We start from the raw sequence: 14,377 nt of genomic DNA, 5'->3' as shown, positions 1-14,377 counted from the left end.
CCTAAAAGTTACACATTTCTGGTGCTAGCATGGCTTCCCAAAATAAGCTAAACAGCTAGAGTATTGTTGCAGTTCTCTGGATTCCTGTTATAGTTTCGTTACATCAGTTAAGGTTAGTGTATATTTTGTGATAAAATAATTATTTTATTCTTGATGTGATTTTCGTTGTCCACGTTTTTATCATTTCATGTGGAAGGTTTTGATATATTGTTTGAGCTTTCACATAAAGATGCTCTTTTTATCGTCTGAATTTGCATGAAGTGATTAATTGAGCAGACGTTGACAACACGAAGACGATAGAATCCATTTCACTTCACCAAAAGCAAGGCCTATGAGTACATTTTTTTTAATTGTAGTTTGTTAGTTTAAACTCTAATCCTCAGTTCTTTCTTGATTATAGCTTTCTTTTTAATGGAAAAACATTAGAGGTGATGTGTAAAGTTTCCACCTAATTTGATTTAGTATGAAAAAGCTACGTATATTCTCACCTAGCTTCTTATGCACGCTTTTCTTTTGATCTTTTTTCATTTTTTCATATTCTTTTCTTTATTGTGGTCTTTTTCTTGGTTTTGCTATTTTTATTTCTTCTCTAATAATTTTTAATGTGATAACATATTCCTCTTTGAAAAGAAGAGATATTTCTCAAAGAGACCGAAGCTTAAAATATTTTCGTATGGAGGGACTCTTGTGGATTCTCTCGGTAATTTTTTGTATGTCGTTGAATTCATAGGATAAGTTTTCAAATGAATTTAATATATTTTGACACTTTGAGCAATTTGAGTATAATAAAATGATTTTGAGGATGAAAAGAAATTATTTTTAGAGTGGAACAGTAACATTATATGGAAGGTGCATTAGACGATGAAGAGAAAGATGAAAAGGGAAGATTTATGTTTCTTTTTAAAAATTGGACATGATTATTTTTTTGAGTCAGAAAGGAGAGCAAATGATGCATGTGGCTCAAGGTGCAATTGATGGTGTGCTCTTCAAAGACTCTTGGAATGGGATCAGACAAGAAGTAAAGAGGAAATTAAACACCAATTGTAATTACCTTCTCATTTACAGGTTCATAATTTAGAAGTTTCCTGTGTCTATATTGGGTACAAGTGATAATAACAATAGCAGCTAGTGATTTTTTGTTTTAAACTCTCTCACAAATATCATTTTGAGTATGAATGATGCTCAGAGAGGTTAAAATTTTATTTGCTTTCTTCTTTATTTTATAGTCTTATTTAGATTTTAATAAAGAGAAAATTATGAAAGCAATCACCTTTATTTTCTAATGAAAGGAAAAATTAATACTCATATACACATAGATTGAATTTACAAAGTAATAAATGTATTTTAAATTGTATACATATGCACATAGAGAGATCAAAATTTCTTGAATCTTTCATTTCTTTACCTGCTTATTTAAGAAATATTAAAAAGTTAGTTACTAAAATTTATGATGTTCTAATTACCGCGCAAAGCGCGGATAGGTTATCTAGTATCCAATAAAAATATCTTTTGGGAGCGTCACCCGTGCATTTCGTGCGCCACATGTGCATCTCGTCGCAAAAGTGGCGGTTGACGAATAAGATATTAAAAAGAGGATAGTTTGCTAGCACTTGATTGTCCAGTAACTTCATCCTTGTGGTAGTTTATGGACACATTTAATTAGTGATGAACTATAAAAAAGCATTTTGAAAGTAAAATATACATCGATAGCTCCTTTTTAAATTGAGAATTCCTAGGGTGTATATTCATCGACGATCTCAAAGCAAGCGAAGGCAATAAAAAGAAAAAGAAAGGTGGTTTGTCAACAATCAAATCTTAAAAGATTGTACTTACAATCTAGTTTGCCCATCCAATTCTTTGTCGAGCTATGTCATACACAATAATCTTATCTTTAACAACAAGATCCGTGATAAAGGTTTGCTTCGAACTTTGGTACTTTATTATAATTTCTAAAATTGAATGAAATATATTGTAACTTAAACACAACGATCATATAAGACGTGTAATATGTACAACACTCTAAATCCTATATTAAAGTGGGAATATTCCTCAAATAGGGTTAATTTGTCACCTTTATCATTTAGTTGATATCTCGATATTCATTAGAGGAAATGAACACTGAAAAGATAAGACAAGAGTGGGATTAAACACGGGCGCAGAAATCAGATGCAATTATATATAACTGCAACTTGCTTCTCAACTCTTTTTTTTTTTTTTTAATGTTTAAAGTTGGGTTCGAGTCATAAAAGGGTTATGCAAGGGAGCTTCCGGTGGAGAGAGGTAAAAAAAAAAAAAGAAAAAAAAAAAAAAAAAAAGAAGAAGAAGAAGATAAAAAGGATTATTCTTCCTAATCTTCAGTTTTAAAAGAGTTGAAAACTCAACAGACAAAATCAATAGCGTCGCCCGGACTCGAACCGGAGACCTTCGGTGTGTTAGACTGACGTGATAACCAACTACACCACGTCGCTTCCCAATATACGTAGTATCTTTGGCAGACAGTTCATTTTTGGCGGCAATAAGTGATTTCTATGAATAGCAATCGAATTGAAACCATAGGGTTTTGTTGCTTCATTTTTTTCAGAGTGATTTCTGGTTTTTGATGCTCCAATAGACAATCAGTTAAAGCTTACAAATTTGCACATATGCAGCTCTGTAATTCCTCAGCATGAAGAAGATTTAATGGTCTGTTTGGTTAAGTCTTTGGAGGTCAAAAATTGTTTATTTTTTTTCAAAAGTTACTTATTTTTTAAAAAGTGAATTGTTGCATCAATGTCAATTTTTTTAGGATTAAAAAAAAAAAAGTGTTTTGAAAGTGAAAAAGCTGTTTTTCATTAAATTAAAAAAATAAGTAAAGTAATCTCAATTTAAGTGTTATGTTTTTTGATATGATATATAAAAAAGTAATTTTTATATTTAGTAAGTTTTCAAATTCAAAATTTCACATGATAAATTTAAGACCACAAAATTTAAAAACTATACACATTCCTAATTTAAAATTATATATATTCAAAAGTTTTTTTATTTATATAAAACCGCATCGATCAAAAAAAACATATAAATTACAATGGGGAGTAACATTAAACAAAAGAAAAAATACTTTTTAAAAAAGCCTTATCCCAAGGCATGCGTACCCTTTACCTCTCAAATTCTTCGCCTCAAAGCGGATCCCAACAATTGAAAACTTTGTTTGATTCCATTTTGAAGCGATCTCAAATATATATATATACACACATAACCATTTCGAAGGTCATGAAATGGTTAGAAAAAGTTATGAAAACTTGTATAGTTATGTATAACATTGAATATAAGAGGAAAATAACCAAAAAAAAAAAAAATGAGGAAGAATAATTAAAAGCAGTTCATTTACTTTGAAACAAGTTTTAAATTTGGATGGAATCTTTTTAATTAGACTTCTTTTTTTAATGAGGAAAAGAAAATAAAGTTTTTAATTTTTGTTTTAACGGAAAAGGGCCTAAAATACCCGAACTATTAGAATTGCATGCAAAAATCGAAAAAGATTTTTGAGCCCCAAATACCTCCTAGCGTTCAATTCACCTTTGAGCCCCACAATTTCATTTAACATAACATGGGGTCTAATATACTCTTATTTCTAACGTAATCCAACCCCATGTTGATGCCCAATTTTGTCTATCCTTTCGTCCAATTTACATTGTTGAGCTTCTATTTTATTAGAATATTAATTATATTTTTTTATCACAACCTATAGTTAAATTTCTTGATGATCTCTATTATTATTATTATTATTGTTGTTGTTGTTGTTGTTGTTATTATTATTACTACTACCTTTTCATTTTACTAGAAAAAAAAAATCACTCATGCATTTATTCTCCTTCTGGCTTAATTGCAGTGTTAATCCTATTCGTATTCTCTATAAATATTTATTTAAACATATTTTTTGTATTAGTGTCACACTTATAGTTGTTGTTTTGTTTCTATGATTACTTTACTATTACAAGTGATAAAACTATTTACCACAATATTTTGTCCCTCTACTTTTATTATCATTATGAAAATCGAGAAAATCTATTTGAAATTACTATATTCCCCAAATAAACCTAATAATTTTTCACCCATTTCCTAAAGTTTCTACCCCGGCCATAATCTCTTTGACTAAAAAAATCCTAAATAAGGCATCGGTGTTACCCCCAAAACCAAATATCCATAACTGATTTATTTATTTACTCGTTTAAAATTCCTAAGAAATAGTCATCTCTAAATTTCCTTAAAATCAAACATTCCACGATTCTCGAATTTAATGTCGAAATAAAGCTACAAGATCCCTTTCTTTGTGCCTTTTATGTTCTTTCATTTATTCTAGTTTGATTTTCTCTTCTCTTCTCTTTTCAATTCCACTTTATTTCCTTAATTCATTCACCTTAATTTCTTACTAGTAATCATAAAAATCATAGCTAATATCCGCCTTAACTGCAAAATCGAAACTTTCCTCTTTTCATCTAATATGCCAAGAACAAAATGACAGAAGTTTGGATCTGAATCTATTTGAAAAATCCGTCCAAGTTCAAAATTATTAATAATAATAATAATAATAATAATAATAGTAGTAGTAGTAGTAGTAGTAGTAGTAGTAGTAGTAGTAATAGTAGTAATAAAAGTAATAATAGTAATAGAGATCATCAAGAAATTTGACTACAAGTTGTGATAAAAAAAAAATATAATTAATAATCTAATAAAATAGAAGCTTAACGATGTAAATTGGACGAAAGGATGGACAAAATTGGGTGTCAACATGGGGTTGTTATAATAAGGGTATATTAGACCCATAGGTGGATGGCGAGGGGTATTTGGGGGCTCAAGGTAGATGACGAGGGGGTATTTGGGGGCTGAGGTGGATGGAGGGTATTTTTTAATTCTAATAGTTCAAGGGTATTTTTGGCCTTATCCGTTGTTTAATTAGACCTGTGATTTTTAATGAGGAAAAGAGAAATAAAGCGATCTGTTTTTGTTAAAAAATGAACGGGGCTTAAACGCCTAGCAAGTTTCAAACCACTGATCAATGAACAACAAAGCTTTAGTTTTTTTACCATTTCTTCGTATCGGACCAACAACGCATCTTTGATGTGGGTTCCCATTAGAAATATATTTATATATTTAATGGATTTAAAATCCTTCAAATAAATATTGGTCGGGGCAAGCGTTAGTGGGTTAAAACAAACATGGGATCTTGTATGGGATCTTTTGGCCACAGTCTCTACCCTCCTCGGGCCCACTCATGAGATTACACTAATGTATTGGTGTTGTGTTGTAACACTTTCTCATAAACCACTTTGCAAAAATACAATTTTCTAAAAACTTTACTCAGAAGTATTTTTCAAACTAATTAACGTTCCACCAAAATTACTTTTTTTGAAAAATAATTGATTTTAGAAGCTTGCCGAAAAGAGACTATAAATACCCTACAGTTACCGCCATTTGCCCCTAAAAGTTGAGCGCCATTGAAATGGACGGAGCAGCAACCTCAGCTTCACCGTCGACTATAAAGGCGATAAACAAGGGAGTAGTGCATAGAATTTGTGCCGGTCAAGTTATTCTCGACCTTCCCTCAGCCGTCAAGGAATTAGTTGAGAACAGCTTGGATGCTGGCGCCACTAGCATTGAAGTTTCGCTCAAAGACTATGGCGCTGAATCCTTCCAGGTCATCGATAATGGTTGTGGCATTTCACCGAACAACTTCAAGGTCTATTTCCTTTCTATTTTTACTGCTCTGAGCCCTAAATTTTTGTCACTCTCTTATTGTTGATTGTTATAAGGGGTCATTTGGTAGCTCGTTAAAGCTATGCAAGTATTAGTAATACATAGATTAGTTATGAAAAAATCTACGTATTATGTTATGCAGGAATCAGTTATGCAGGGTTTAGTTATTCCATTTTCTATTCTGTATAAAATAATACACAAATTCCCTCATAACTTATACCGGTACTAGTTATGTGAGTTTCTAAATTACTTAGTTATGCAGAGTTTAGTTATTCCATTTTCTATCCTGTATAAAATAATACACAAATTCCCTCATAACTTATACCGGTACTAGTTATGTGAGTTTCTAAATTACTTAGTTATGTAGAGTTTAGTTATTCCATTTTCTATCCTACATAAAATAATACACTAGTTCTCTCATAACTTATAACTGATACTAGTTATGTGAGTATCTAAATTACAATCCATATACCGTGTTAATTCTATACATGAATAACTTATCTCCTAACCAGCTACCAAACGTGGTATTACTTATGCAGTATTTTAATACATGAATAACTCACCTCCAAGCAAGCTACCAAACGACGCCCAAGTGAATAAACGAGTAGTAATATCTTGTGTGTATGTGCGTGTAAAAGATTTCCATAGACTATGTATTTTTTATCAAGGATGTGTCTGTATATATGTGCATAGGCTTTCTCTATACTTCGTACTATTTTCAACTGAAGTTGCATCGATGTGTATATACATGTGTTAAATGTGCACACGTGTAAATTGTCACTATAGTAAACTTTATTTCCAATCAAGGTTGCTTCTGCTCTGTTGTAGCTCACTTGCTGCTAATTTCCACTGTTTGTTTCTATTTTGTCGTTTATGTTGATTAATTTCACTACTTGTCGTGTCAATAGTAAATTGGTCTAATTTGGTACTAAGTGGTGTGTATGTTCTGGTTTTGAAGGTACTGGCGCTAAAACATCATACCTCAAAACTATCAGATATTCCTGATCTTCAGTCATTAGCGACTTTTGGATTTAGAGGGGAGGCATTGAGTTCACTTTGTGCGTTAGGGGATTTAACGGTTGAAACAAGAACGAAGAATGAGCAAATTGCGACACACTTGACTTTTGATCATTCAGGCCTTCTGATAGCTGAAAGGAACACGGCTCGCCAAGTTGGTACCACTGTCACTGTTAAGAAGTTGTTCTCCACTTTACCAGTGCGAAGTAAAGAGTTTCACCGCAACATCCGAAAGGAATATGGAAAGCTTATCACACTGCTGAATGTATGATGCCTTTAATCTGTATTATCTTACTCGTGTTTGGCTATTGATTTCTTAGGATGATTTAATTGAAATGAAACTTAAGAATTGAAGATGGGAATTTCAATTGGTGCCTTCAAATCTGTAGGGCACTTCTTGATGGTATAATCCAATTCAGTTCAAGTAGGTTCAAACTTCAAGCGTCAAAGTTTCTGTGTTACAGTAGCTATCTTGTTCTTTTCCCTTTTGGAGGAAATTGTTTTCTAAATTTAGAAATTGTAGACCACTATTGCAACCATAAGGAAAAAGAAAGAGATAAAAAAGAGAATGTCTTCACCATATTGAAATTATCTTTTTATGATTCTATTTGAAGTATCTTGGTAATGAATATTACCGAACAGACACCGTTATAGATGAATTTGTATGTCATCTGTGGTGTAGTGTTTTTCAGAAGATTCTTTAATATCTGCTAATATTTTTTATTCAATTGGAAAATCTTAAAGTAAGTTGGAAGACTGCCTGAGCGAATTTGAGCCTCTTTAAAAATTCAAACTCTACGAGCGGTGCAAAATAGAGACCTTCCTAGGAAAATGAAGTTCCTCTAAATTGAAGATTGGTGCAATTTGTAGAGAACCATACTTTTGTGTAGGCTCTCCACTTCTTCTTCTTCTTCTTCTTTTTTTTTTTTTTTTTTTTTTGGTTTACTTCTTGTATTGGGAAGATTTCCCGCTTTAACAAAATATGATTTACTTCAAAAAGAGCTTTTTGCTTCTGGGGATTCTAAGTCGCATTGTGCTATAAATTTGGTGACCACATCATCCATGTTGCGCTGCTGTATAATTTGTTCTTGTCAAGATTCTTAATCTTAAGAGAATATAGGCATTGTTTCCTGCTGAAGAAGTATTTTTTTAAATGCTTTTGTTGTTTAAGTTATTTAGTTTTTTTTTTTCTTGTCTTTGTTGCACTTCTAGGCGTATGCTCTTATTTCTAAGGGAGTCAGACTAGTTTGCACCAACTCAGCTCTCAAAAATGCAAAATCTGTAGTTTTGAAGACTCAGGGAAGTGGATCTCTGAAAGATAACATTATAACAGTATTTGGTATGAGTACCTTTACTTGTCTGGTGCCTCTCAAAGTATGTATGTCTGATGGTTGCACTGTTGAAGGATTCATTTCCAAGTCTGGCTATGGTAGTGGACGCAACTTAGGAGATCGACAATACTTTTTTGTGAATGGACGGCCGGTAGATATGCCAAAAATTGGCAAGCTTGTCAATGAGTTGTATAGAGGTGCAAACTCTCGGCAATATCCCATTGCAATCATGAACATTGTGATCCCACCAAGTGCATTTGATGTCAATGTAACTCCTGATAAAAGAAAAATATTTTTGTCTGAAGAAGGCTCCATATTGCACTCTTTGAGAGAAGCTTTAGAAAAGATATACTCTTCTAATTGTGCTAGTTATGCTGTTAATAGTCTCCAAGAGGTTGAAGAAAAGCATACATCCAATCCTTCCCAACTTGAGGCCTTTCAGTTTCAATCCAAGCAATTATTGTCAGATAGCGCTGATACTCAGGAAGGTGACTATGTTGGAGAACTACATGAAGAAGGTCATTTTCTCAAAAAATCTCGAAAGGAATTAAAAGATACATCTGTCACGGAGGTGCTGCTAAATGATGGAAACAGGTCAACAGAGAAAGACTTCAGTCTTCGATTCCATGGAAAGAAGAAAGACAATAACAGTTCCAGAAGTCCCTGGAAGGAAGTCGGAGGTCTGACTACTGCTATAACCGACAGACATGCACTCACCCCGGGCTCAAAAGATAAAAGCTGTATCGATACTGCACGTTGTGTCGATCGTGCAAGCATTGTCCAGTCATCACTCACCAAGTTTATTACGGTAAATAAGAGAAAGCACGAGAGTATGAGTACCACATTATCTGAGGTACCTCTCCTGAGAAATGGATCGACTGTGTGTCCATCAGGAGAAGACAATTCTTTGAAGGATGCCACATCCTTAAGATCTCCGGATAATCCAGTTAAGGCTGATAAGTGTGATGAAGTGACCATTAATGAGTCTGGATCTTCCAAGTTCTCAAAGATAGATAACTTTCTTCATCAAATGAAGCACTCGAGAAATGGATTGACTGTGTGTCCATCAGGAGAAGACAATTCTTTGAAGGATACCACATCCTTAAGATCTCCAGGTAATCCAGTTAAGGCTGATAAGTGTGATGAAGTGACCATAAATGAGTCTGGATCTTCCAAGTTCTCAAAGATAGATAGATTTCTTCAGCAAATGAAGCACTCAAGAATGGCTACAGTCCTTGATCAAACAAATAATTTATCTCCACCTGGAAATAGTATACAAAATGGAAAATCTGAGGAGGTAAGAGAAATCTAATAGAAATTATCTTCTGAATGGTTTTAATTGCTTTGTTGTTCAGTGGAATTGGATTAGGAATGATAGTTAACACAGAATTTCAATTCATTCTCTATGCTATTTTGGTCAGTCCTTTTAGGTTTGAACCATTTGATTTTCAGGAGCATGAGGTTCAAATGAATGAATTATGTGTAACTGAACCAGTGCCTCTTGATTCTACTTGCAACAACATCCATGATGTATCAGAAAATATGGTAGATGCTGCTTCTTCTGAACAGCCTGTTAGTCTGACTCTGGATGCTCCTAAGGCTTCATCTAATAGAGAGATTGTTTCGACATTGCAATTTAGTGTGAAAGAACTTATATCAAGAAGGAAGCAGAGACTGTCAAGATTGCAACTCCTTAATCGTACATCTCAAAGAATGAAAACAAAGAGGTAATACACGGTAATTTCCCTTGGCTTGGGAAAAAGAGCTTTTGGTCTTTCAATTAGTTCTTAAAAGTTCTTTAATGTTTCTGTAGGGATTTTGCTGCAGCAACCCTGGAGCTCTCCGAATCAGAAAATGAAGAGGCCAAGGCAAGGGCATTGATTGCTGCTACCAATGAGTTGGAGAGACTTTTCAAGAAAGAAGATTTTACTAAAATGAAGGTCCAAACTCGTTCATTTATTAGTATTCAAAATCAAACCTGTATTGTATTATGATTTGATTTGGCAATAATTTAATTTCCTGATTCTGGCTGGAGGGTAAGATTGTTTTAGGATCTCCTTGGGGCATTCTTTTCTTTTATCCATACCCGTATCTTAATAGACCCTGCCTCTAATCCAAAAATCTTAGTTTTCTGGTTTTTGTTTGCATGTGAATGTTACTGCTAAATCTTCCCTAGTTGGTTCAGTTGGGGATCTTGTGATACAGGGGATGTTCTGACGCTTCTTATCTTTTTCCAGTCAACAACACTTCTAAACTCCCCTGTGAAATTGTTGGCATTCCTTGGTCCCAAATTGAATTCGTCCACCTCTTACTTCTGCCTGATAAATAATAGCATCTGCTTCTTTAAAGGTGACAGATCAAATCTTATTATTATTATTTGTTCTTTGGATAAGGGACAGTTTAATTGTAGCTTATAGACCTTTTTTTTTTTTTTTTTTTTTTAGAAATGCCTTATAAACCCACTTCTCCGCTCCTTAATGCAACTCTTTCTTTTCTCTATGAAGTGCAGTCTGAACATGTTCCTCATTTAACGCTACATAATACTTATTCTCAGCTATTCTTTTGAGACACTATCCAATTCAAGACATGACAGGAGTCACTATTTGCATTTTGATGTTTCTAACTGCAGATTTTTTCTGCTCTCTTTTTTTCTCCCCTTACACCATGAAGCCTTAAGCATTCTGACTTAAAATATTGTAATGGACTCTTTAGTCCAAAATAAGTGATTTTTGTTGTCCTCTCTTGGATATGCTGATATGAACCTACTCTTTTGAACTTCTGAGAGCTGAATTTGTGCTATACATCTGCAAAATGTGATTTTTATTTGTGTGCTATTTGGTTGGGATACTTCTCAAAAAAAAAAATAAAAAAAAAATACTGGTAACTTATTTGGTTGGGATACTTCCAATGATAAATTCAGTCAAGCACTAGTTTATTTACATGAAATTGGTAATTACTCCTTGTGCATGTTTATTTCTGTCATCAGGAGTTTCAGCGGAAATGCAGAGTTTTAGTATCAGCAGTAGAAAATTCTCAACTTCTATTTTGGTAATACAGGTGATTGGGCAATTCAATCTTGGATTCATTATAGGCAGGTTGGATCAAGACCTTTTTATTGTTGATCAGGTACTATTCCTTTGCTTTTGTATACTGACCTCTCTGCAGTTAATAGTAAACTAATCTTTCATTTGATTTTGGTTTTTGAAAGTTTCTTATGTGATTTGCATTGGACGCTCTCTCTCTCTCTCTCTAATTTTTCTTTGGTTGGTCAGCATGCCGCAGACGAGAAGTATAATTTTGAGCGTCTGTCGCAATCAACTATCTTGAATCAGCAACCTTTACTTCGGTGAGGGTCTTCATTCTCCTGCTATGTGTTTTGTCTAAGATTTTTTAAATTTATTATGTATCAAGATAGATCCAATCTTTTGGAGCTGCTATTGTTAGGTAGACGCATTTAATGAACCAAACCGTGGAACATTGAAGGGATGATGATGTTTTAATATTTCTCTTCTGCACTCTCGAGAATTTTTGTTCTTGGCTTGAAATTTAATTCTTTTTTCTTTCTAAAATCTAGGCCCTTGAAGATGGAGTTATCTCCTGAAGAAGAAATAGTTATTTCCATCCACAATGATACATTCAGGTGCTTCAGAATCCTTATTGCTCTTGTTTATTGTGAATTCTTATTGGCATATCTTTTCATCATTTGGTTGTGTTTCTTCCCGAACGATCTGAAGTATGGTCATGTTCAACTTATGAGGTTAAGATGACATGTTTTCAACCTTTGCATGTTTTTCTTAACCTTGTCAACCTGTTTGAAAAGGATGACCACACTGATGCTTAAGCCAATCAATTAGTTGTCAGGGAGAAGTAGTCCTTTACTTTTTTAACTTTCTATGATAATTAGTTGTCTAACGTTATCATTATCTTTTCGTCCCATTCTTTGCACCCCTAACTCATACTTAATCCACTTCTGAGATGTCTGTTGTCTTCACTCTTTCACCAAATTAGTCTATAAAATGTGAAGAATTTGGATGAACTGTACCTTTTGCACCTTACACTGTGACGTGGTTCCTTTTCTATATTGTAGTTTTAACTTCATTTTTTTTTTTTTTTTTTTGTGGTCATGCCTTTAATATGACATGAGATAGCTGCCGCTTTTCAGTAGTGCCCCTAATGCGAACTTTCTGACCCCTAGCTTGTCTGCCCTCCTCAACCATTACCTATAAACCCAGTGTTCCAGACCTCATCAACCGGGGCCCTAGCCCCCTGCAATCACCCTCCCCTAGGCAAGATTGAGCTATCACTACAATCCTAACTACCCAGATTCCACCATTTTAAGTTCTTAACATGGGAAATGCAATAGAAAGTGAAATCCCGTAAGCTCTTCATGGCGAAAAAGGAAACCGGAAAAAGAAGGAAACATAAAACATTTCAAATGAGAATAACAGTAAAAAAGTCTGTAAGGTTTAGTCAAATAGAAGTGCCAATTTTATTTTATTTTTTAAAAATAGGTTCTTTATCTGTCTGGTTAATCAAATTGGTTGACAGCAAAGTAAAACCACCTTTAATAAGTAGCCAAATGCAGTCTACAAAAACATCTTGGCATCTTGCACTTTTTCTGTTTGATGAACTACTAATCATATTAGCTTAAAACTATTTGGTGCCATGTGTGCTCTCTTAGGAGTGATGACAATATCATTTCTATCTTTGGGCTTGCAGGAGAAATGGATTTCTATTGGAGGAGGATCTGTGCGCTCCTCCAGGGCATCGTTTTAAGCTAAAAGCAGTCCCCTTCAGCAAAAATATAACCTTTGGAATTGCAGGTAATCACTCAAGATGCATTCCATACTTCTACCAACGTGAAGGTCCGTAGGACATAGGTCACGGTTTCATCTTTGGGTCGCTACTTCAGAAACGACCACACAAGTTGCCAATCCTTGATACAGACAATCTACAAGTAATTAGAGTAGGGATTTCAGATCTGAACGTGATAAGATAGCTAAAGAAGAGTGTCATATAAAATTAATTAAAGAGATTCATAATGTGGAATGCGCTCTGCATTACTGGACAAATTTCCTTTTGGTCATTCTATTGGCAGTTAGTTGGGCCTGATGTAAGCTACAGAATGTAAGGGAGGATAAATCGTGTTAGCTCTTGCATCTGCTTTATTGCATGAAGGAACTTGGGCTCATGTTTTTCATTACTTTATTGTTCTTGCAGATGTGAAAGATCTCATTTCCATTCTTGCTGATAGTGAGGAAGAATGTTCCATGATGGGTACTTATAGGAATGATAAAGCCGATTCATTATGTCCTCCTAGAGTTCGTGCAATGTTTGCATCGCGTGCCTGCAAATCTTCTATCGTTATTGGAGATCCACTTGGGAGAAATGAGATGCAAAAGGTACTTTTGTTCATTTTACCGTTTTTGAATTTATGTTCATGTCATGGCATCTCTGCTTTATACTTCAGCAATTGTCTAGTTCAATATAGAATTTGTGCACAACTACCAATTGGTAGGAAATATGCACTGAATCAAGTATAAGTACAACAACGACATGCCCAGTGAATCAAGCAGAAGTATTCTCATTTATTTGCCTGCTTATTGTGGAATTTGAGGATGCATGATTATCAGCTATGTCACAAAAATATCTCTTTTCATCGTTCAACTTTGTATTGCTTAACCTCTATAAAGTGTTGTTTAGAAGGGAAATAAGGTGACATTTTTTGGCCTAAAAATCTTCTGCCTGGTTTGCTTTATGACCCGAGTTGTAAAATTGTTGTTTCAGATACTTGATAATCTATCACGCCTCAAGTCTCCATGGAATTGTCCACATGGTAGACCGACAATGCGTCACTTGGTTGATCTGAGGACTGTACATAGAAGATTAGAAGCAGATGAGACCACCTTATAAACTCCAGTTGGTAACATCGCCTAGCGAAGCAGGGACTTCTTTCTGTAAATTATTGGACACCTGTAAATTGAGACATTTTGCATATGGAAATAGAATTTATCTAAATGACGAGGAGTTTGAGTATACAGAAAGCGGTCTTTTACCTTTCCATCTATTCCATTTTACTCATTGCTTTTCTATTTGCTTAAAGAACATTTTTTATTCTTTACCTCTTTGGCACACTTTTTTTCTTTTTTTGCGTTAACTGCACTCTGTTTTGAGAGGTGGAGGGAAGGGATTTGTGTGACGGGATAATGATTCGTGACGTTTAATTTGACATTATTGTTGTCTTTTCATGATAATTTGGTAGTTTTTCACAATTTCCACAATGAACGGAAGGGTCA

At 34.1% G+C, this 14,377-nt stretch overlaps 1 protein-coding gene and 1 non-coding gene across 2 annotated transcripts; one reads left to right on the top strand and one right to left on the bottom strand.

Moving 5' to 3' along the window:
- Positions 1 to 2,394: 2,394 nt before the first annotated feature.
- TRNAV-AAC (transfer RNA valine (anticodon AAC)) lies at positions 2,395 to 2,468 on the bottom strand. The gene has a single exon. It is a non-coding gene; the product is annotated as a tRNA-Val (tRNA).
- A 2,973-nt stretch (positions 2,469 to 5,441) lies between these two features.
- On the top strand, positions 5,442 to 14,130 carry LOC132048109 (DNA mismatch repair protein PMS1). The gene is made up of 11 exons (XM_059439041.1): positions 5,442 to 5,716; positions 6,692 to 7,015; positions 7,963 to 9,378; positions 9,534 to 9,808; positions 9,895 to 10,021; positions 11,139 to 11,207; positions 11,354 to 11,427; positions 11,656 to 11,721; positions 12,801 to 12,904; positions 13,302 to 13,483; positions 13,869 to 14,130. Exons 1-11 carry the CDS (start codon positions 5,480 to 5,482, stop codon positions 13,992 to 13,994), a joined length of 3,000 nt encoding a protein of 999 aa, XP_059295024.1. The 5' UTR covers positions 5,442 to 5,479; the 3' UTR covers positions 13,995 to 14,130.
- The last annotated feature ends 247 nt before the right edge of the window (positions 14,131 to 14,377 follow it).

The sequence above is a fragment of the Lycium ferocissimum genome, chromosome 1 (genome assembly GCF_029784015.1).
Source record: "Lycium ferocissimum isolate CSIRO_LF1 chromosome 1, AGI_CSIRO_Lferr_CH_V1, whole genome shotgun sequence".
Taxonomy (NCBI): Eukaryota; Viridiplantae; Streptophyta; class Magnoliopsida; order Solanales; family Solanaceae; genus Lycium; species Lycium ferocissimum.
This window is presented reverse-complemented; position numbering and strand designations above follow the sequence as displayed.

What these genes read in the sequence shown, in the direction of transcription:
- LOC132048109 (XM_059439041.1), top strand. Translation starts at nt 5,480, where the DNA reads ATGGACGGAGCAGCAACCTCAGCTTCACCGTCGACTATAAAGGCGATA. An exon ending in AATCAGCAACCTTTACTTCG is followed by an intron (nt 11,428 to 11,655) that starts GTGAGGGTCTTC and finishes TCTAAAATCTAG; the next exon opens with GCCCTTGAAGATGGAGTTAT. An exon ending in GGAGAAATGAGATGCAAAAG is followed by an intron (nt 13,484 to 13,868) that starts GTACTTTTGTTC and finishes TTGTTGTTTCAG; the next exon opens with ATACTTGATAATCTATCACG.